General features: G+C 55.0%; 5 protein-coding genes across 6 annotated transcripts; 2 read left to right on the top strand and 3 right to left on the bottom strand.

Annotated features, from left to right (window-relative positions):
* Positions 1-485: 485 nt before the first annotated feature.
* PV09_05694 (uncharacterized protein) lies at positions 486-2,913 on the top strand. The gene is made up of 4 exons (XM_016359232.1): positions 486-955; positions 1,045-1,491; positions 1,570-1,722; positions 1,790-2,913. Exons 1-4 carry the CDS (start codon positions 575-577, stop codon positions 2,273-2,275), a joined length of 1,467 nt encoding a protein of 488 aa, XP_016212911.1. The 5' UTR covers positions 486-574; the 3' UTR covers positions 2,276-2,913.
* Positions 2,914-5,534: 2,621 nt separating this feature from the next.
* PV09_05693 (uncharacterized protein) lies at positions 5,535-6,236 on the bottom strand. The gene has a single exon (XM_016359231.1). It carries the CDS (start codon positions 6,047-6,049, stop codon positions 5,603-5,605), a length of 447 nt encoding a protein of 148 aa, XP_016212910.1. The 5' UTR covers positions 6,050-6,236; the 3' UTR covers positions 5,535-5,602.
* A 967-nt stretch (positions 6,237-7,203) lies between these two features.
* On the top strand, positions 7,204-13,220 carry PV09_05692 (uncharacterized protein; the record flags this gene model as incomplete). Its single annotated transcript, XM_016359230.1, has 3 exons — positions 7,204-9,066; positions 9,152-11,798; positions 11,905-13,220. The coding sequence occupies 3 exons, from the start codon at positions 7,204-7,206 to the stop codon at positions 12,090-12,092; spliced, it is 4,698 nt and encodes a 1,565-aa protein (XP_016212909.1). The 3' UTR covers positions 12,093-13,220.
* PV09_05691 (uncharacterized protein) lies at positions 12,872-14,079 on the bottom strand. Its single transcript, XM_016359229.1, has one exon. The coding sequence runs from the start codon at positions 13,991-13,993 to the stop codon at positions 13,601-13,603; it is 393 nt and encodes a 130-aa protein (XP_016212908.1). The 5' UTR covers positions 13,994-14,079; the 3' UTR covers positions 12,872-13,600.
* A 30-nt stretch (positions 14,080-14,109) lies between these two features.
* On the bottom strand, positions 14,110-17,275 carry PV09_05690. 2 transcript variants are annotated; one of them, XM_016359228.1, is made up of 2 exons: positions 16,839-17,275; positions 14,110-16,688 (listed from the first exon to the last, which is right to left on the bottom strand). In XM_016359228.1, exon 2 carries the CDS (start codon positions 16,491-16,493, stop codon positions 14,214-14,216), a length of 2,280 nt encoding a protein of 759 aa, XP_016212907.1. In that variant the 5' UTR covers positions 16,494-16,688; positions 16,839-17,275; the 3' UTR covers positions 14,110-14,213. The 2 variants fall into 2 exon arrangements, with proteins under 2 accessions (XP_016212907.1, XP_016212906.1); XM_016359227.1 differs by having other exon boundaries at positions 14,110-16,665.
* Positions 17,276-17,460: the final 185 nt, after the last annotated feature.

Here is a 17,460-nt window from a genome sequence, read left to right as displayed (position 1 = left end):
TATCAACGCCATTGTCTTCAGCAGGTGTCGACCGTCTCTATTTTGTCGAACCGACGAGGCAAAAGATGGAGCCACACTCGAAGCAGAGTGAACGGACGTGAGACATAGAGCGAAGATTTTTATCCATGTTGGCGATGCGTCTTTCATTGCCTTAAATTTCGAGCGAGACGTTTTAAAATTGCACAAGGCTGCCAACTTCTTGGGGATGACGGTTGAGTTGATGGATGAAAGGGTTTGTTTTGCTGGGCACATGCTGGCAGCAGTAGACATGAGCCATAGAAAGTGTCCGATACCTGTGCCATGGCTTTATATGTAGTAGCAGCTTGTAATCCAGGTCCCTTTTTTTTTTGTTCGTACACTATAACCGAAGATGGATGATATTGCCCAGCCTTGCGTCTGGTGGACTTGAAGCCTTAGGCGTTAATCCATACGCGGGGTTCGACTGCCCTCAGCCTTGAGGTAGCCTAGCTCGTCAGCACCCTAGAGTAGCTCTAACCCTCGAAATCGCCGTCAACCAACAAACAAACAACCGTTCGCTACTACGGCCGTTCTTCCTCGCGTTTCTTCCGAGGCAATGGCAGCAATAGCCTCGCATCTCTTAGAGTTCCCTCCAGAGGGCACTCTGTCGCCGGATCAATACCACTCCCGCATCAAATCCTTCATCGACAGCTTGTCGAAGACAGACCCGGTCAAAATCCTCAAGGCGGACGGCCAGCAGGACTTGTTGCAGGTGCTCGACCCGGGCGTTAACAGTATCTCGTACCTGTTCATCCTATCGCTTCGCTACAAGGCCTTCCTGAACGCGAAGCCTCAAAGCCCGGAAGAAGCGCGACACATTCTGAGTCTGATATCGGGGTTCATGCAGGTATTCGACGGCGTGCAGATGAGATACGTGGGGATGCTGTTCAGAGACACGGTTGAATTCGCGCTCAATCTCGCAGCGCAGCTGGGCATGGTGGGTCGACCTGCTTCCTCGCTCGGCAAGCCAGAAACGTTCACGGACAGAGTGCGCTGACCGGTGTTTGTGTGCGAACACTTCAACAGACCCAACAGATCGTCAACCCGCTCGTCGCGGCCATCTTTCGCTTGGACCCGTCCTCGGGCACCCTCACGTCCACTCACCTCAAGCTCCTGCGAATATGCCTTGCCCAGCGCATGTACCACGAGGCCCTACCCGTGCTGCAGGCCACGATCCACAGCTTTCCCTCGCCCAAATTCACGGCGATAGAGGGCCAGTATCCGTGCTCAACCCACCAGGACAGCAGCGCGTACATTACCGAGGCTTCTGGCTTGTCGGACAAGCTGACCACGTACGACGTGCACGAGTTTTTCCTCCTAGGCGGCATGATTCTCATCGGCCTTCAGCGGTGGGAGGATGCGAGGTTGTACCTAGAGTGCGTCATCATATCGCCCTCTGGAGGCTCGCCATCGATATTCCAGGTGGAAGCATACAAAAAGTGGGTCCTGGTTGGCTGTATCATAAAAGGCACGGTGAGTCCTTGTGGTTCGCCCGGATCTGCGCATGTCATTGGAAATGCGATTTGCTAATCTCTCTTTCTTGGTTCCCAGCTGCTTGAGGCTCCGAAGGCTACGAACCAAACAGTTTTGCGAAACGTCAAGTCGATATCGAGGGCATACGACACCGTGGTCGAGGTCTTTCAGTCGGGACATGCGGCTCGTTTGAATGCCGAGATTGCGGCCGGCAACGAGATTTGGCACGAGGTACGTGGATGCTCAAGGATCAAAGGCGATTGTACTTTTCAATTTCATATGCTAAGATTTACGAAAGGATGGCAATTTAGGTCTGATCCAACTACTCGTCTCTCGCCTTCCTCGCTTCCATATCCTTAGCATGCGAGACATATATTCTGCAGTTCCCCTCACCACAGTCTCGTCTTGGCTTTCCATCCCGCCTGACACTCTACATGCCTTCGTTGAAGAAATGGTCTCCGAAGGCGCTCTTAACGCCTCCATCGATCTTGATTCCAGCCCGGACTCGGGCGCCGTGCTACGCTTCTACTCGAACCAAGCCACAGGACCTTTGGCCAAGAGCGAAAAGCAGTACCATGCTGAGCTACTAGCTCAGACTCAGCGTACCAATGCCATGGCAGAGTATGTCAAGATGAGTGACCGCAGGTTAACTCTTACGAAGGAATACGTGGAGGCCTTGCGGAGACGAATGAAGAACAAGGAAGGCGATCAGGGGATGGCGACGACAGGTGAACCGTTGGATGAGACGGGTGGGTTGGATGAGGACATTATGATGGATGAATGAGCTGTGCAGCACACTCGCGGCATGTCGTGACTTAGTTGTTTTCTCCCCAGCTAAGAGAGAGAGAAAGAGAGAGAGAGAGAGAGAGAGAGAGAGAGAGAGAGAGAGAGAGAGAGAGAGAGGAAACCTACAGGGTGGACTCGTGCTGCTCGTATTGCTGCAACAGATGGGCCACCGTTCGTGTTCAGTGTGCTTCTGGCTTTGGGCATTGAAAGCCATGACGCATGACCAACGTGACCCCTTTCCAGGCTGTGCAGGGAAATTGCAGAACTATGTACTTGTATTTAGAGGTGGTGGCTGCAGTCAGATGCCTTAGGTGGGGGAAATGATCGGTCTTTCTAGTACTCATCTGCCTTATGAAAGGCAGTGGCACGAGCAAATGTACGTATTTTGGGGTGGAAAAGGGGCGAGAGGGTTTGCTTCTTTGGACCACAGCACAGCGGAGCGAGGTCCAGCATAGAACGTATGCACGCACGCACGTAGATCGACCAAGAGAATCCCTCTGCGTCAGCCTTTCCATGTCAACCGAAAGAAAAAAGCTTTAGATACACATATTTTGGCAAACGAGGGGTATGAAGTTTGGTACGCTCAGAAATTTGGAAGACCGCACGCAGGTCACTTACTCGTGGCGTGAAAAGGGGAATATCAGAACGCCTGCACTTGTGCAGGGCTGTGACCAGATCCGTTCCAATTCCCAATCCCGATACTCAGCACCGCCGCCCCCTTCATTCCTCATCCGTCCGGCTCCTCTTTCCTGTCGTCCCTCGCCGATTTTCAGCGTTGGAACTGCAGAACCCTGGATCACCAAGGGAATGTGTCGTTCTAGTCTGGCGTTGCCTTGCCTAGCCGCGTCGTACATGACGTCTTTCGACACGAACGCATCCACCAGCGCGTCCAGCGCCCGATCCGGGCTGTCTCGCGCAGAAAGGTCAAAAGGCTGCTCTGTTGGAACTCGACCGCAACGCGCGCGGACGGGGGCTCCGTCCGACCAACTCGCTGCTTTCGTCACGGCGCGAAACAAAGATGGGAAATAATGGCTCGCATGTGTGTCTACGTTCAAGCACAACCTCGAGCCGTCCGACTCCGTTCACTTCGCCTCTTCCGGTGCACTCCAGGCCGCTTAGCTCACGCCGAGCACTCACATCGAGCACTCACATTTACGGACACACATTCACAGCGAGCGCGCGCGCGGTGTGCATGTGCCCCGCTCGTCGCGTTTTGATGATGTGCGTCAGCTTGGCGGGGCCTATGACGCACATCAACGCTTCAAAAAGCCCCCAGATTTCCGCCCTTTCACGCTTTTTTTTTAAAGGCAAAAAAAATAGACATAAATTTTCAGGATGCAGTAATGCGTGTCGGGAGCGTTCAGAGCCGAAGTTACCTTGCCCGTCATCTGCTTTCTCCCGTTCGCGATCGCGGCTTGCGGCCTTTTGGTGTCGTCATGGAGGCTTCTTCCGGGCGAGGAGCGAATGCAAACGCTTTTTTTTGCGGGTTGCGAGACACGCGTCGAGGTCCAGATGGATGATGGGACGAGCCTCATCTCCTTACGAACGAGGGTAAAAACACACACACACACACGTACATTTCGCCACCCATGCGCCTCTTTGCCGTGCTTTCGCTCGAACGCTTGCGTCGCTTTGAACCTTTCTTGCTTCAGATCTTTGTTCAGGTGCGAAAGTCTGAAACGTCGGATATGCCTCGACCAAGAGGTGAAGGACGAGGCTCGGACGCACGTGTTGACAAAAGGGTTTGGCGTGCAAGGGCCTGGGGTTCTTCGCTTTTGTTTTAATCGATAAGGAGACGATCCTTGCGGTGCATCCTCGTCGTGTGCGTTATTGAAGTGCACGCCATCCGGCCGCGCACTGTGCGTCTGACCTGTGCTCGAAGCCTTCGCACGAGTCAACAGAGGACAAGAGCTGGGGGGGATTTGCTGCTGCTACTACTGCTGCACGCTGCACACTGCACACTGCACACACAGCAGTCCTGGCCCCAGGGCTACCCGACGCGCCTGGCGATCTGGCGGCATCCGCGGACCGTCTTCGCGATCCCACACGCCATGGTTTTGTAAGTGTGCGTGTGCTTGTGGATGCGTCCATACGGGCGAGTCGTGTCGCGTTGCATGTGCAAGTCTTTCTCGACACGTCGCGGTTTTGGGCCGAGCGAACGCCGGCCAGACGTGTAAGAAGACACACGCGGGCGATTGGTATGAATCACAGCGCCGAGTTTCCGTAGCGGACCAGACTGGTTGTCGCGGTGGCGCCCACGTCTCGCGTGGCGGAAAGCCCAGCTGACCTGATGACGAAGGCGTGGATCACGGGCAGGAGGGACAGGCAGCGCCGAGAACGCGCCTTGTCCTGGAACCAGGAGAATCGACAGGAGGAGCGGCAGCAGCAGCAACGGTAGGCAATGGTAGTAGTAGTACATGAAGATTAACGGGCATGCGCGAACAGATGCCCATGACACGGCGGCACTCATGTCAGTAGGCGTGCTCAACCATCAGGCCCCAGAACGGATCTAAGCGTGCGAATGGATGGGGGGGGGGGGGGGGTGAATGCGCAATAGGTAGTAGGGAAGTCGTCGGTTTTCTTTTTTAATCAACAATTAGGGGCGCCGACGACGTCCTCGTCGCTATCCATGTCTACGGACGAAAAAACCCCAGGCAGTTGTAGCTCCCCTTCCTAGCTGTCTGTCCACCCTGGCGCAGGCTCCTATACCGTTTGGGCACCACGAACCAGCACCCGTCCACGCGTGCGCAGCGTGAAGTGTGTCCTCCTCTCTACAGTCCTACTCGGCAACGGTGCAGGGGGCGGAGGGGATATTTCTGGGGTAGACGGGGAGAGAACTATCGTGGGCGTGCAGACGGACAGACAGAATCGTTCGGTAGGAAGTTACTAGGCTCTAAAGATATTTTTAACTCGAATCCCTTCTTCCTCCTCTCCTACCGCTCGTCATCTACTTTTCTTTTTGCCAGTCGCGGTGGTGGAGAAGTGGAGACGGTATCGGAGAAAAGAAAAGAAAGGTGGCCCGAAGGCTTTTGCTTGAGGCGTGCTGGTGTCTCGTTAGGAGCAACTGCTCTGGGAGCGCGAATCAGCGAGGCGCAAACAAGCGAGACCATACGAGACGAGACGAGACGAGGTCGAGGTGGTCGAGGACCCAGCGTGAGCTGCCTCGAAGGAGAACGGGGGTTGTTTGCTCTTCTGGTCAAGTCACCTGCAGCACCTTCGTTTCTGGACTGTCTGTCGCGTGGTATACATCAGGTCCATTTTCTTTTTTTTTTTTTTTTGTGTTTTTTTTACGCCCCTTGGCCTTTCCGTATTTGCTCTCTTTCTGTTATCTTTTCTTGCGACTCGTCAAGACGGAGAACGGCAGCTGGAGCGCTGGGAAGACTACACCATTTGGGAGCAGCGAAACGTGTGCGAGGCTTGGAACCGGGCTGGCGGGCGTGCGTGGTTTAGTACAAGTAGTGCGGTGCACCGGCTGAGGTGCATCTGCAATGCAGCTGAGCGCGGTGCCTGGCCCCACACTGCTGGAAATGGTGTTTTTTTTTCCGCTCTCCTTCTTTTTTTTCTGTCCTTGCTGCTTTTTTCGGCCTGCCAGCGAAATCATGCTCCTGCCTTTGCGGCGGAGACGCGCTTTGTCTATGTGGACCGTCCCAGCGGCGCAATCAAGTAAGGCACGCAGGATGTCATCTGCCCGTCTGCGAGAATGTGTTTTGCGGATTGCCGTGCCAGCGTCAAACGACCCCAAGATGCGTGCGGTGCAGGGTACTCCGTACATGAACAGTAGGCGTCAAAGGCAAAGGAATGAAAACAAGTGCAGTTTCGAGTCCAGGGCGTGCGAACGGAACTTGTCGGGTAGCCAGGATGCTTGGAGATTTGACTGTTCGTATCGATCGTGGCTTTTCGGCGGGCTTGGGCTCGTGGTAATAATACACAGGAAGTGAGAACGGTAATGGTGGTCGTCGTGATGATGTCGTGCTGGTGGAAGCGGCGCCCTGTGGTGGTGGTGCCTGGAACTCCGTTCTGCTGCCACTCGTCCCGCGCCAGCTGCGCCCGTCATAGGCTGCTCTGTCCATTCCGCTAACACCAAGACGGGCGGTTCCCCTTGAAAATTTGGCACAGCCCTGCAGGACACCCTCCCCCTTCTAGAAAAGGGCAAACAACGACAATACTGGTAAATTCTACGAAAGGAAGACGTGACCGAACGGCCGGAGAGTGCCAGAGGAACAGAACGCCCGCCGATGGTTGGGACGGGGGAGAGGGAGGCGGACAGGACGCGCGCGCAAAACAACCTTCACATCCACATAATACACACACGCGCGCACACACACGACCCTGCGCTGCATTGCCGTTACTTTTTCTCTCTTCTCCCTTCGTTGTTGGCACGTAGTCGTCTATTTCCGTCTGCTCCTTCACTCGCTCCTCCTCGAGCTCCTCATCCTTTTTCTTGCTCTTCGCCTGTTAGCCCTCCGTGCACTCGACCACATACTTCTGCGCTGTGCCCGGCACCCACCCACCCGCACACCAACACATACACATACGCACACACACACACACACACACACTCACACAAACGCACCTGCGGGCAACCACTCCGCCCAGAGAACAACAGCTCGCACGCGCGTACACTGTCGTCCCAGCTAGCCGGCCAGGGCTGGTGATTGTGATGACAAGAAGCTAACTGAGAAGGACGACAGGAGTGCGCAAACAGGTGATGTCGGCGCCGATCTGGTGGGTTCCCTCCAGGCGCTATTCCAAACTGGGGGGCGCTGATCAGCAAGACGCCCGTTCTTCTTGAAACCCGCTCTTGTCGGCTCTGCGCTGGGTTCTGCCCAGCGGGGGGTGGTGCTAAAGTGCGCCCAGCGGTAAGGGAGGGGGTCGGTAAGCGTCGCAGTGGCCCTTCTCACGCAACACCCGCCGACGGACGCCGGTATGGCCCTGGCATCAGGAGCCCACCCAATGACGACGGGCCCTTCTGCAGCAGCCGCTGCTGCTCCCAGTAGTGCCGTCGCCCCTACCGTGGCCGCTACCGTCGCCCCTACCACAGCCCCTTTGCGCCATGCACCCGCCCACACCACCCTGGCCTCCACACCACCAAGCACGTCCGCTGTTACCGCTGCTTCGAACCACACCCACACCTCCAACTTCAACGACACCTCGTCGTCGTCTTCGTCGTCCTCTGCCTCGTTCCCTACCTCCCTCTCCTCTGCCCAATCTCCCCTTCATCGCCGCGACAAGAACGACCACAGGCGCCGGCGATCCAGCCTGTCCCTGGCCGCTGCAGCCTCGGCCCTCCTGCACAGGACAAAGGGCGAATCCACGTCCCGGCACAACCACCCTCGCAACCACAACCCCCTTCCTCCTTTCGCTCCTCCTACCAGTGCGGCTTCTGCTTCGTCTTCACCCGAGGCCGCCGCGCTTTCTGTCGCAGTACCCCCGCCGCCTTCTGGCTACTCGCTGCAGTGCCAGCCGGACACGGGCACCTGGGTCTGGCACCCGAATTCTGCTTCTCCTGCATCGACCAGGCGTCGCAGTACAAGCTTCGGCGCATCGGCCGCCCTCAGCCTCAACCAGCATCTCCTCACAACGCGACCGCCCACGGATCGCATTGACCTCCCAGGCACCACGAATGGCACTATCGCACGGGATTCCGGAGTCGCAGGAAAAGGTTTGACCAGCAGCGGGAGCCTGGGCGCAGAACAAAGGCAGCAGAGAGAAGCGGACGGCAGGAACGAGACTCGGCGCGCTAGTCCGCGACATCACCACACCTCCTCGTCCGCCTCGTCCACAGCAACGGCCGTCACGAATACGTCAACCTCGCCCACACTCGTCCTTAACCAGCATCGGACACCCTCCCCCCCGCCTTACGTAGTCGACGTGGACATCTCCACCATCAGCGGTGGTGCATTGCTACCCAGTCTGTCAACGGACCTCCCATCCGCACGTGAAACACCGACACATCACCAATCGAAACCGGCCTTTGCATCTCCGGCTCGCAGCCCGCGGATCGCAGATCGCGGTAAAGAGCCTCATTTCGCCAGTGACAGCGTCAGCCCTGCCTCTCGAGTGCAAGGTCTGGGTCTGAGCGTCGAGTCACGATACTCGCGCTGGGCGAACATAGGCGCGTCGTCGCGGTCGCAGGACAGCCTGAGCCTGCGCTCTTCTGAGAGAAGCGCTGGCAGTGACAGCACCCTCACTGTTACCTCGCCTCGGACCAGTCCGTACCTGTCACAGCAGGAATCGCCGCTACCACCGCTGCCGCCATCTCCACTTCCCCCAGTCTCATCTCTGGAGAATCAAGCCCCCCCGCCCCCTCCTCCAAAGGATCAGCGTCCCACCGGTGTCTCTGCCGTCGCTGCGAGCGGACGAGTAGGTAGAGGCCTTGGAGGGCTGCTGGAGCAGCAGCACCACCACCTCCCGAAAGGCAACCATTCGGTCGACATGTCTGGCAGCAGGGCCCGGTCGATATCGTCTGCCAACCGGATCGCGCAACCGCAAGACTCGTCTGCCCCATACCGCAGTTATGCAGCCGCCAACGCCAACGAGCCAGGCTCGGACAGGAATAGGATGTCTGACTTCGACGGCGCAGATGGTGGCAGGAGCAGGGACCGCAGGGAGCAGGATAAGAAGACGATGTTGTCGAAAGCGCTGCAGAAGGCGCACACCGCCGTACTGCTAGATAATGCGCAAAATTTTGAGGGTGCAATCGAGGCATACGACGACGCGTGTAGATTGCTGGGCCAGGTACTCGTACGGAGCGCTGGCGAAGATGACAGGAGGAAACTGGATGCCATTGTAAGTGATTTCAATTTGGATCAGTTCATATTGTAGATGCAGCGCAGACATGCTAACAGCGAGGTTTTTTTTCTTAATTGAACAGCGAACGACCTACACAAACCGAATACAAGAACTGCATCAGATCAGTCGCGAGGCTGCACAGGCCAGCGGTAAAAACCTGCCCGCGCGTCCGATGAGCGATGAGTCGCTGTCGGCATCCGTGTCGGCACACGACACTCCTCAGTCTCACCGATCATTGGAACCGGAGCCCCGGCAGGAACAGAGTTCAGGCCTTGCACGGATGAGCGCCAACACGATCGCCTCGCAGCAAAGCACTCGAACAGAGACTTCCGTCATGTCTCAGCCTCCAAAGATTGAGGAGCCGCAGAAACAGCCACAGCCGGTGACGAACGGTCTCCCGCTTCGGCCACAGACGACGCAGAATGAAAGGTTGCAGCCGGCGACATTTCAGTCGACAGAGCTACTGTTAACTGTAGGATCACCTATGGACCCGAGTTATATCCCGCCACCGCTCTCGCCGCGACGCTTGCAGACGTCGCAATCAGACAGTCAGGCCACCATTGAAAAGCTTCAGCCAGCCGCGGACACGGTCGCCGTGACAGAGCATTCTCGCGTGAACAGCGGAAACTCAATATCATGGCTTGACACCATAGACGAGTCAGCCGGCTCCTCAGACGACATGTCGGTACATTCTTTGCGGGACGGCGCAATCAACCGAAAGCACGTTCGTGTTCCAAGCGGCGACACAGAAGCTGAATTTGATGCCGCCCTCGACGCAGCTGTCGAGGCTGCGTATGCGGATGGCATGGAGCCGTTCGACTACGAGGACGAACCAACGCTCGACTACAAGGACGCAGTGCTGTCGGAGCCAGTCAAGCAGATGGTCGACACGGAGCGGAAGCGCCTGAGCGACCGCTCACAAATCATACAGCAGGCGCACGCGCGCACCAAGCAGCTGACCAAAGAAGGGCAGTTCAGCTCCCGTATCAGCAGGGACCTATACCGTCTGTCCGACGATGATCTGGAGGAGGAGCGCATCCTGGAGGAGATTCAGAAGGACTTTGGCTTTGATTTTGGTCTGAAGTCCAAGCCTAACCCGCCTCGCCAATCGGACTCGAGCGAGTACTCCGGTGCGAGCACGTACCACTCGTCTATGTCGAGCAGCAAGGCCGCGACCGCGTCGAGCCTATCGACCGTCAGTGAGTCAACTGTCGACATCGGTTCATCACCGCCGAAACCTGTGCAGGAGTTGCCCCGGCTGAGCGAGGAGAGCACCACGGTTCGGGACTCATTGGCGCTGATGTCAGCGGGGCAAACCACATTTGGTGGTCCGCTGCCCACGCCGAACGCAAACAACAGCGCCACCGCTGGCATGGGTGTGCGCAGCCGACGCATGTCTGGGCAAAACGCCAAGCAGCTCAAGATCGAGACGAACGTGCCACCCAAGAAGTCGCTGCCACAGCCGCCGCCCACAGCCCCGCCGACGACGGTGCACCTTGACGATGCGCAGAGCGCGAAACCGCTGACCGCCAAGTCCGACACGCAACTGTTCCCGGACACGCTTCCGCCGCAACCACCAACGACGTTGATTACGAAATCGTCCCCAGTATCGAGAGCACAGGACAGCCAAGGGGCTCGCGACGCCATTCCCACGCCGACGACGCCGGCACCTGGCTTGGGACTGAGCGGTAGTGGCGAGAGTCGGTCGCCAGGCAACAAAGAAAAGCCCGTCGCGCTGAAGAAGAACAAATCGTCAATCAGCTTGAAGACGCGCAATGTGTCCGTCTCTTCTCCAGACGGCTCGGATGTCGGAAGTGCCAGCACACCTCTCAGTACGAGCTTCACCAACTTCTCCAACAACAGCCGTAAGAACCTTCTGTACAAGGATACGAACGTGCCGCCCACTCCCGGGCTTCCTTCATTTGGGGAGAACCTGTCGCGCTCGGCGTCGAACGTCAATCTCTTTGAGAGTGATCTACACTCACCCTATGTGCCAGGTTCGCCAAATCCGATGGCCGCCAACGCACCAATACCCCTCGAGCCCTGTCCGGAGAGCCACCTGTTGCGTCCGTACTGGCTGATGCGATGCTTCTACCAGACGATCGCCCACCCCAGAGGCGGCTACCTGTCCACCAAACTTTTCGTCCCTCGTGACGTCTGGCGCGTCAAGGGGGTGAAGATCAAAGCCATGGAGGAAAAGATTGCCAACTGCGACTTGCTCACTGCGGGCCTGCTGAAGCTTCACAAGGTTGACTCGCTCGATGCTGAGGCCGTGCTCGAGGAGATGCAGCAGTTTGAGTTGGTACTAGACCAGGTGCAAAGCAACTTGTCCAAGAAGTTGGGCAGCGACGTCAGCGTCCAAGGCATCCAGTCCCTGTTCAAGGATGCACCCTCGTTGTCAGGCGAAGTCGTCAGCCCTTCTGACGTGACGTCGACTTCAAGCAGTGGCTCCCGCGCTGTTAGCCAGGGGAAGAGCTTCCTGTCCAGCATGCGCAAGCTGCGCTCAAAGTCATCCGCAGTAACGCTTACCCCGAGCAGCAGCGGCATCACGACTGGCGTTAGGGATCCGGGCGCCTCGAAAGATGCGCTGACCCTGAGCACGCTGCCGATGACGAATCTTGCGAACCCCAGGTTTGCGAAGAGGGATGTGAGCCGGTTGGAGGTGTCTGGGCCGCACGCAAGCTACATGGAGAGTCTCGCGCGACTTTGCGATGCGGTACAGATCATAGGTGAGTTTTTTTTCGCTCCTTTTTTTCCCTCTGCGTTTGGCACCTCAGCTCCGCCACTCTAAACTCAGAAACTCCATATTATCAGGAGGCTAATTCAAAAATCCAGACCAAGTCGCAAGACAAGTAGAGGATCCTGGACTCAAGCACTCATCACAGACACACGTGGGCCTCGAGCTGTCCACTCGGCATGCCAGCGAATTTTTCGGCTTTTACATCTGCCGCTTCGTCCTGACCGACCTCACCATGCTACTGGACAAGTTCATCAAAAGGGGGAGTGAGTGGGTCATTGCCTGATGGCGACGATTTCTCGCACACATGCACGCACACGTTATAGTTCTAGATCGCGCGCAACGAAACGAACGAATGTAAAGAGAGAGGCACAGCTAGCGATTCGACGAGGATATCTATACCCTTACGAAAGGTTTTGTATTACAACCAGATACTTACTTCCCATCATCTGCTTCTACCTTCCTCTGCCTAACCTTGAATTGCCGACATACTGGTTAGCTACACACTTCTGAAGGACTCCGTGGAATACTTCTCTTTCTCTAAACACGATATCCACATCCGAATCTTTATTTTTATTTCTTTTCTCCACGCCCCTAAGGTCATCGGGGGCGGAAGTGAACGAGCAACGGTGAGAAGAATGGGGCGGTTTCGGGTGACGCAGACTTGATGACGGGAGAATCTAGAAAAAAAAAATTAAACACAAAAAGCGAATATGGGTGCTATTCGCGGATGGTTTCCAAAATCAAAAATACGGGAGAAAAGGACGAGGTCCGATGTACGAACATCTATCATCATGGGCGTTGTATGTGTTTGATGTCGTTGCTGACCCTATCGATGCTATTTTCTTTTGGGCAGAGCGAGTTTGGCCTTCTGCCTATACTTCACACTTGTTTCGTGGTGTTACGTGGTGTCCGTGATGAAGGGCATCATTAGAGCACGCATCTCAGCTCGGGGTTTTGTTTGCGGGTGCTGTCTCATCGAACCCTCACTATGCGGTTTTTTATCCCCCCATATATCTCGCGCATCGGTGTTCTCATCTTCTTTGCTCTGGGGAAAGACGACTATGGCAGAATATGTCATATGTTTTTGTACATGCGTCACAGCTGTCCTGTCTATCTTAAGGTGTATCTTGGGGTCTTCGTCTTCTTCCTCTTTTTCTTTACGGCCCAGACTAGCGATCGAGTTGCTACACTTGCGTTTCTTGGATAGCGCCATGAAGGAAAATACATGGACTTTGCTTTTTTTTTCCCTGCTTCATCCTCATATTTCGAGACTGGATGTGCTCTTATGTGCCTTTTGATTGGTCTCTCGGTTTTCAACCCCCTTTATTTTTACTATCCCTATTGTGGAGTCTTCTCTTCCGGGCGTTGAATCGTGTTTGCCTTTTGCCCTTGCACTTACCATCCTCCCGAGTTGGACTCATACGGCGGCGTGAACAAGATCCTCGCCTAAACCTCAGTCGCGCCACGACAACTCTTCCTCGCATGAGCTCGAATAGAAAGTAGAAAAAAAAAGAATCTGAAATGTTCCCTGGATACTCGATATTTCTCTTTTCTTTATTTTTTTTTCGTTTCCTTTTTCTACCTCCAAGTTTCTGTGCTTGCTCGTCCGAGAGATGGACGACGGCCTTGCTTCCCGCTAGGCGATTGGCGCCTCAAAGGCTGCGAAATCTTTATTTTTGGTGTTTTTATTCCTTTTATCCCTTCTTCTTTGAACGAGCCAGAACTTTCACATCGCCGCGCGAAGTGCCTCGACGTCAAAAGGACAGCCGTGGGCTCTGAAAGGAGTCAGATTCAGCACCCTCCCTCCCTCCCCGGAGTCGAACAGTCGGGAGGGAGGGATTGGGTTGGCTCGCGCTCCATCTCAAAGTACATGCTCCAGTGGTTCTTGCAACCCGGGTTGAACGCGGCGTTGCACCTCACGCAGCGGCTGCCGCAGGCGAGATACTCGTCGACGCGAAGCACGTGGCGGCAGCGTCCACACAGCACCGCTCGCTCGTCCCGCTGCGTCTTGAGCCAGACGGCCGAGCGGTGGTCTTCGCACGCGTCGTGGCAGCCGATGCAGGCGTAAAATTTTCGGCAGCAGGCGTGCTTGATGGCGATGATGTCGAGCGACGAGTGCCAGTGCGCACATTGAGTCGATGGCGTGACGTCCACGCCATGAACGACTGGCGGTGAGGATGTCATGGCTTGAATGCTGAATCTGAAGGTTAAGGTTGGCGTCGGTTGGAAGTTTGAACGTTCATCTCGTCAATATCTAGGTAGGAATAAAGGATCCGCACTTTGTTTGGGGGTGGGGGTGAGGAGTTTCCTTCCTTCGGCTTGGTTTCCACAATCGCGGAGCCTTGTTTGTTCATTTCAGAATAGTCATGTTCTACGGGCAACTGTCTTAGTTACACATCCACAATTATTCCTTATCAATTTCCTTTACCGCCCTCATCAATATATCTTCTACCTTCAGCCCGTTGTTGGCCGGATCTTTCGCAATTCTCTGCCACACTTCTCCATGCCTTGGTGCCGCTTTAGCACACTGTGCCAATACTTCTGCCTTCTTCTCCTCAGTGCCATGCTGTATTAGGAACTTATAGTACCAAGCCCAGCTATCTCCCCAGTCCGGATCCACAATAATCGCTTTCTCGAACCATGTCACCGCCTTATCCAGCTTCCGCTCGGCCCAGAAGATACGTGAAAATGTTATAAACAAGAACTTATCGTCACCCACGAGCCTCGCTGCTTCAATAGCACGTGCTTTTCGCGCCGTACGTGACTCAAGGTGCATAATACGCTCCGACCAGAGAAGTGCGGATTTAGGAAGCTCTTGTTGGGCCCTAGCCATGAGATTTTGCGCTGCGTTGATATTATTGTTCCGGCGCTCGAGGCGTACCGATTCGGTCCAGAGAACGTCATTTTTCGGGATGGCAAGACGAGCACGGTCAAGTATTGAGCGTGCTTTGACAAGTATACCTTGCTTCTCTTCCAGTCTTGCCGCAAGTATCCAGAGGGGTGACGATTTCGGAGATGCCCGAGTGCCTGCGTTATACGCCTCACGGGCCTTTGGAATGTTACCCTTGGCCTCATAAATCTGTCCCTTCTGCATCCACAGCTTGGCATTACCGGGGAATATTTGCAGACCTTGGTTAACAAGGTCGAGAGCCTCGTCATCACGACCTTGTTGTCGTTCAAAAGCCACGCTCTTGTACCAAATGCGATCAGTACTAGCTGCCTGTCGCGCTTGCGCAAGTAGAGCCTGCGCTTTGTCCTTGAACCCAGCGTCAGCCTCCAGCTTAACCGCTGCAAGCCAAATACTTTCGCTCGCGTTTTGCTTGAAAGCACGTCCAAGTACAAGTCGGGCGCCGTCAATGTCCCCACCTTGCCACTTCTCTCTCGCCAATGACAGCCACAAATCATCGCTCTTAGGACATGCTTCCACAGCCTTTTCCAAGAGGTTGATGAGTGACTCGGTCGTGCCCGCCCTTCGTTCCAATTCAGATGCGGCCTTCCATATCGACGCTTTGTTGGCAAAAACACGCAATGCGTATGCGTAAATAGCACGAGCTGTATGATACCTCCCACGATTTTCACTCTCCTTTGCATCGTCCATCCAGATATCCTTACGATCGTCATCCTCATCAAGACCCCAGCCAAGTGTATTCTCAATGATAGCTTGGCATGTGACCACAGCGCCTTCCGCCTCCACCTTCTCGGCCTCTGCAATCCATTCTTCTCGTTTAAGCATAGCTGATTCTTTCGCCAAGGCCTTGATACCACGGCTCATGACCTTCCTGGCCAAATCAAAATTGCCTCCCTGCTCCTGGAGACGCGTAGCTGCCACCCAAATTTCATGAGACGTTGGTATAGCGCGACGTGCTTGATTGAGAACTTGTTCGGCTTGCTCTTTGGTGCATAATCTTGCATAGGCAAGCCACAAATCAACACTTGAAGGTACAAATTGCGTCGCTTTCGCAAGCATAAGCATAGCATCCTTCGGCTCTTCCAAATTAGCCGCAGCTTTCCACAGCTGAACGGACTTCGGATTGTTATCAATGGCCTTTCGTAGAACTTTCTTCCGTGAGTTTGGCTCGGTTTCAAGCTCGGACGCTGCAATCCACAACTTGATACTCCGCGGGTTTTCCTTGATGGCATCTGCTGCTATTACTTTAGCATTGCGGTTATTGCCCTCCATGTGAAGTCGAATAGCCTCGAGCCATACGTCTTCACTCTTCGGGCACCTCTGACATCCTTGCATGATCTTGCTGCGGGCAGCACCATGCTTTCCAGCGTGTTCTTCTAGGCGAGCTGCTGATATCCAGCCTGGTGCGTGTGTAGGGTTGCTATTGGTGACGGACTCAAGAAGGAGACGCGTTCTTGAGATATCGCCCAGGTTCAGCTCGGTGGCCTTCACTTCGGAGGTGGCCAGGCTAGTCAGATAGCCTTTCGGATCTATACTTGTTGATGTGCCACCCATTGTCTCAGTACCGGCTTTCTCGGCCTGCTCGAGTCGGAGGGATAACTGTTTTTCTCTTGCTGCACCGATCTGCGCGAAATTGGTGACGGTGCCATCCGCTGCATCTCCATTCGCGACTCCGTTGGCTGGTAAACTTTCCCGCGCATCAATACTTGTGTCCATTTGGCCAGCATCTCTCTGAGCCGCCAGAACGCTATCTGGAACAGCATAAAACCGCTGCATCCGACTCGTCCTCGCTCGTTTATTGCGTCCAGTCAGATCACCAACCTCGGGTAAATTTGCCCATTCCTCTTCTGAGATAGTGGATAACGCACGCTTTGCGTCTGCAAATTGCTGGGATATTTTTGGGTTCTTCGCTTCGTATTCTTCGCGCTCTCGTTTCTCGCGGGCCTCCCTAGACGGTATCAAGTCGGCAATCTGTACGAGTACTGATAAACGCTGTGTTTCACAAGAGCGTAGACGATCAGGTACGGGATCATGCGAGATTCTTGTGCAGCCTTGTTTCGCCATATTCGCATAGAGCTTCTCGCATGATCCTGGGCCCAAGTTGTGGAAGATTTTACTAACCTCTGAGCTTTTCTCCTTCTTTCCATGCGCTCATCAACAGCTTGGTAAATCCTGTCCGCCTCGTCATCATCTTTGTCGTATAGGCCTCCAGCAAACAAGCCCTGGTCATCGTCCGGGTCTCTAAAACGATCGTCGTCGTCGTCTTCATCATTCTTTTCCGTAACGCCATACGCAGTTGGCGTGCCCAGTTCTAGTTGCTTAGCTCGTTTAGCAAGGGCTTCCTTCAGCTGCTCCTCGCTGGGTCCCTCCCTCGCAGGACCCAAGTCCGAACGCGTTGTAAAACCAGTCGCACCACGCCCGAGACCTGCCACATAGTTCTCGGGGGCGGGCATGGACAGGAAATCCTTTCGCCCAGACATCTTGAAGTAAGAGGCGCGGAGGTCGTGGCCCCCGATCAGCTAAAGAAAGAGCGTCAACTGTTGGCGATTTACTTGCGGCGCAAAGAAGAGTTGTCTTCAAAAGATTTAGTTCACAAGCGTCAATGATGCACTAGGCTCTGAACGCTTGGGCCTATCGTGCTGACATATACCCAGTCATGCTAAGCCTTGCTCACAGCGCGCAACGAACAGTGTCTGGACTTCCACTCCAAACAGGCAAAACTGGTTTAAACGGGAGAATTCAA

This window comes from Verruconis gallopava, assembly GCF_000836295.1.
Source record: "Verruconis gallopava strain CBS 43764 unplaced genomic scaffold supercont1.18, whole genome shotgun sequence".
Lineage (NCBI taxonomy): Eukaryota > Fungi > Ascomycota > Dothideomycetes > Venturiales > Sympoventuriaceae > Verruconis > Verruconis gallopava.
This window is presented reverse-complemented; position numbering and strand designations above follow the sequence as displayed.

Bases quoted from the DNA above. Each gene is read 5' to 3' on its own strand.
- PV09_05694 (XM_016359232.1), top strand. From the start codon at position 575: ATGGCAGCAATAGCCTCGCATCTCTTAGAGTTCCCTCCAGAGGGCACT. The intron at 1,492-1,569 runs GTGAGTCCTTGT...CTTGGTTCCCAG, and splicing joins GCTGTATCATAAAAGGCACG to CTGCTTGAGGCTCCGAAGGC. The intron at 1,723-1,789 runs GTACGTGGATGC...GATTTACGAAAG, and splicing joins GCAACGAGATTTGGCACGAG to GATGGCAATTTAGGTCTGAT.
- PV09_05693 (XM_016359231.1), bottom strand. From the start codon at position 6,049: ATGTACGGAGTACCCTGCACCGCACGCATCTTGGGGTCGTTTGACGCT.
- PV09_05691 (XM_016359229.1), bottom strand. From the start codon at position 13,993: ATGACATCCTCACCGCCAGTCGTTCATGGCGTGGACGTCACGCCATCG.
- PV09_05690 (XM_016359227.1), bottom strand. From the start codon at position 17,197: ATGTCTGGGCGAAAGGATTTCCTGTCCATGCCCGCCCCCGAGAACTAT. The intron at 16,666-16,838 runs GTTAGTAAAATC...GATACCGTCTAG, and splicing joins AGAAGGAGAAAAGCTCAGAG to GGAGGCCCGCGAGAAACGAG.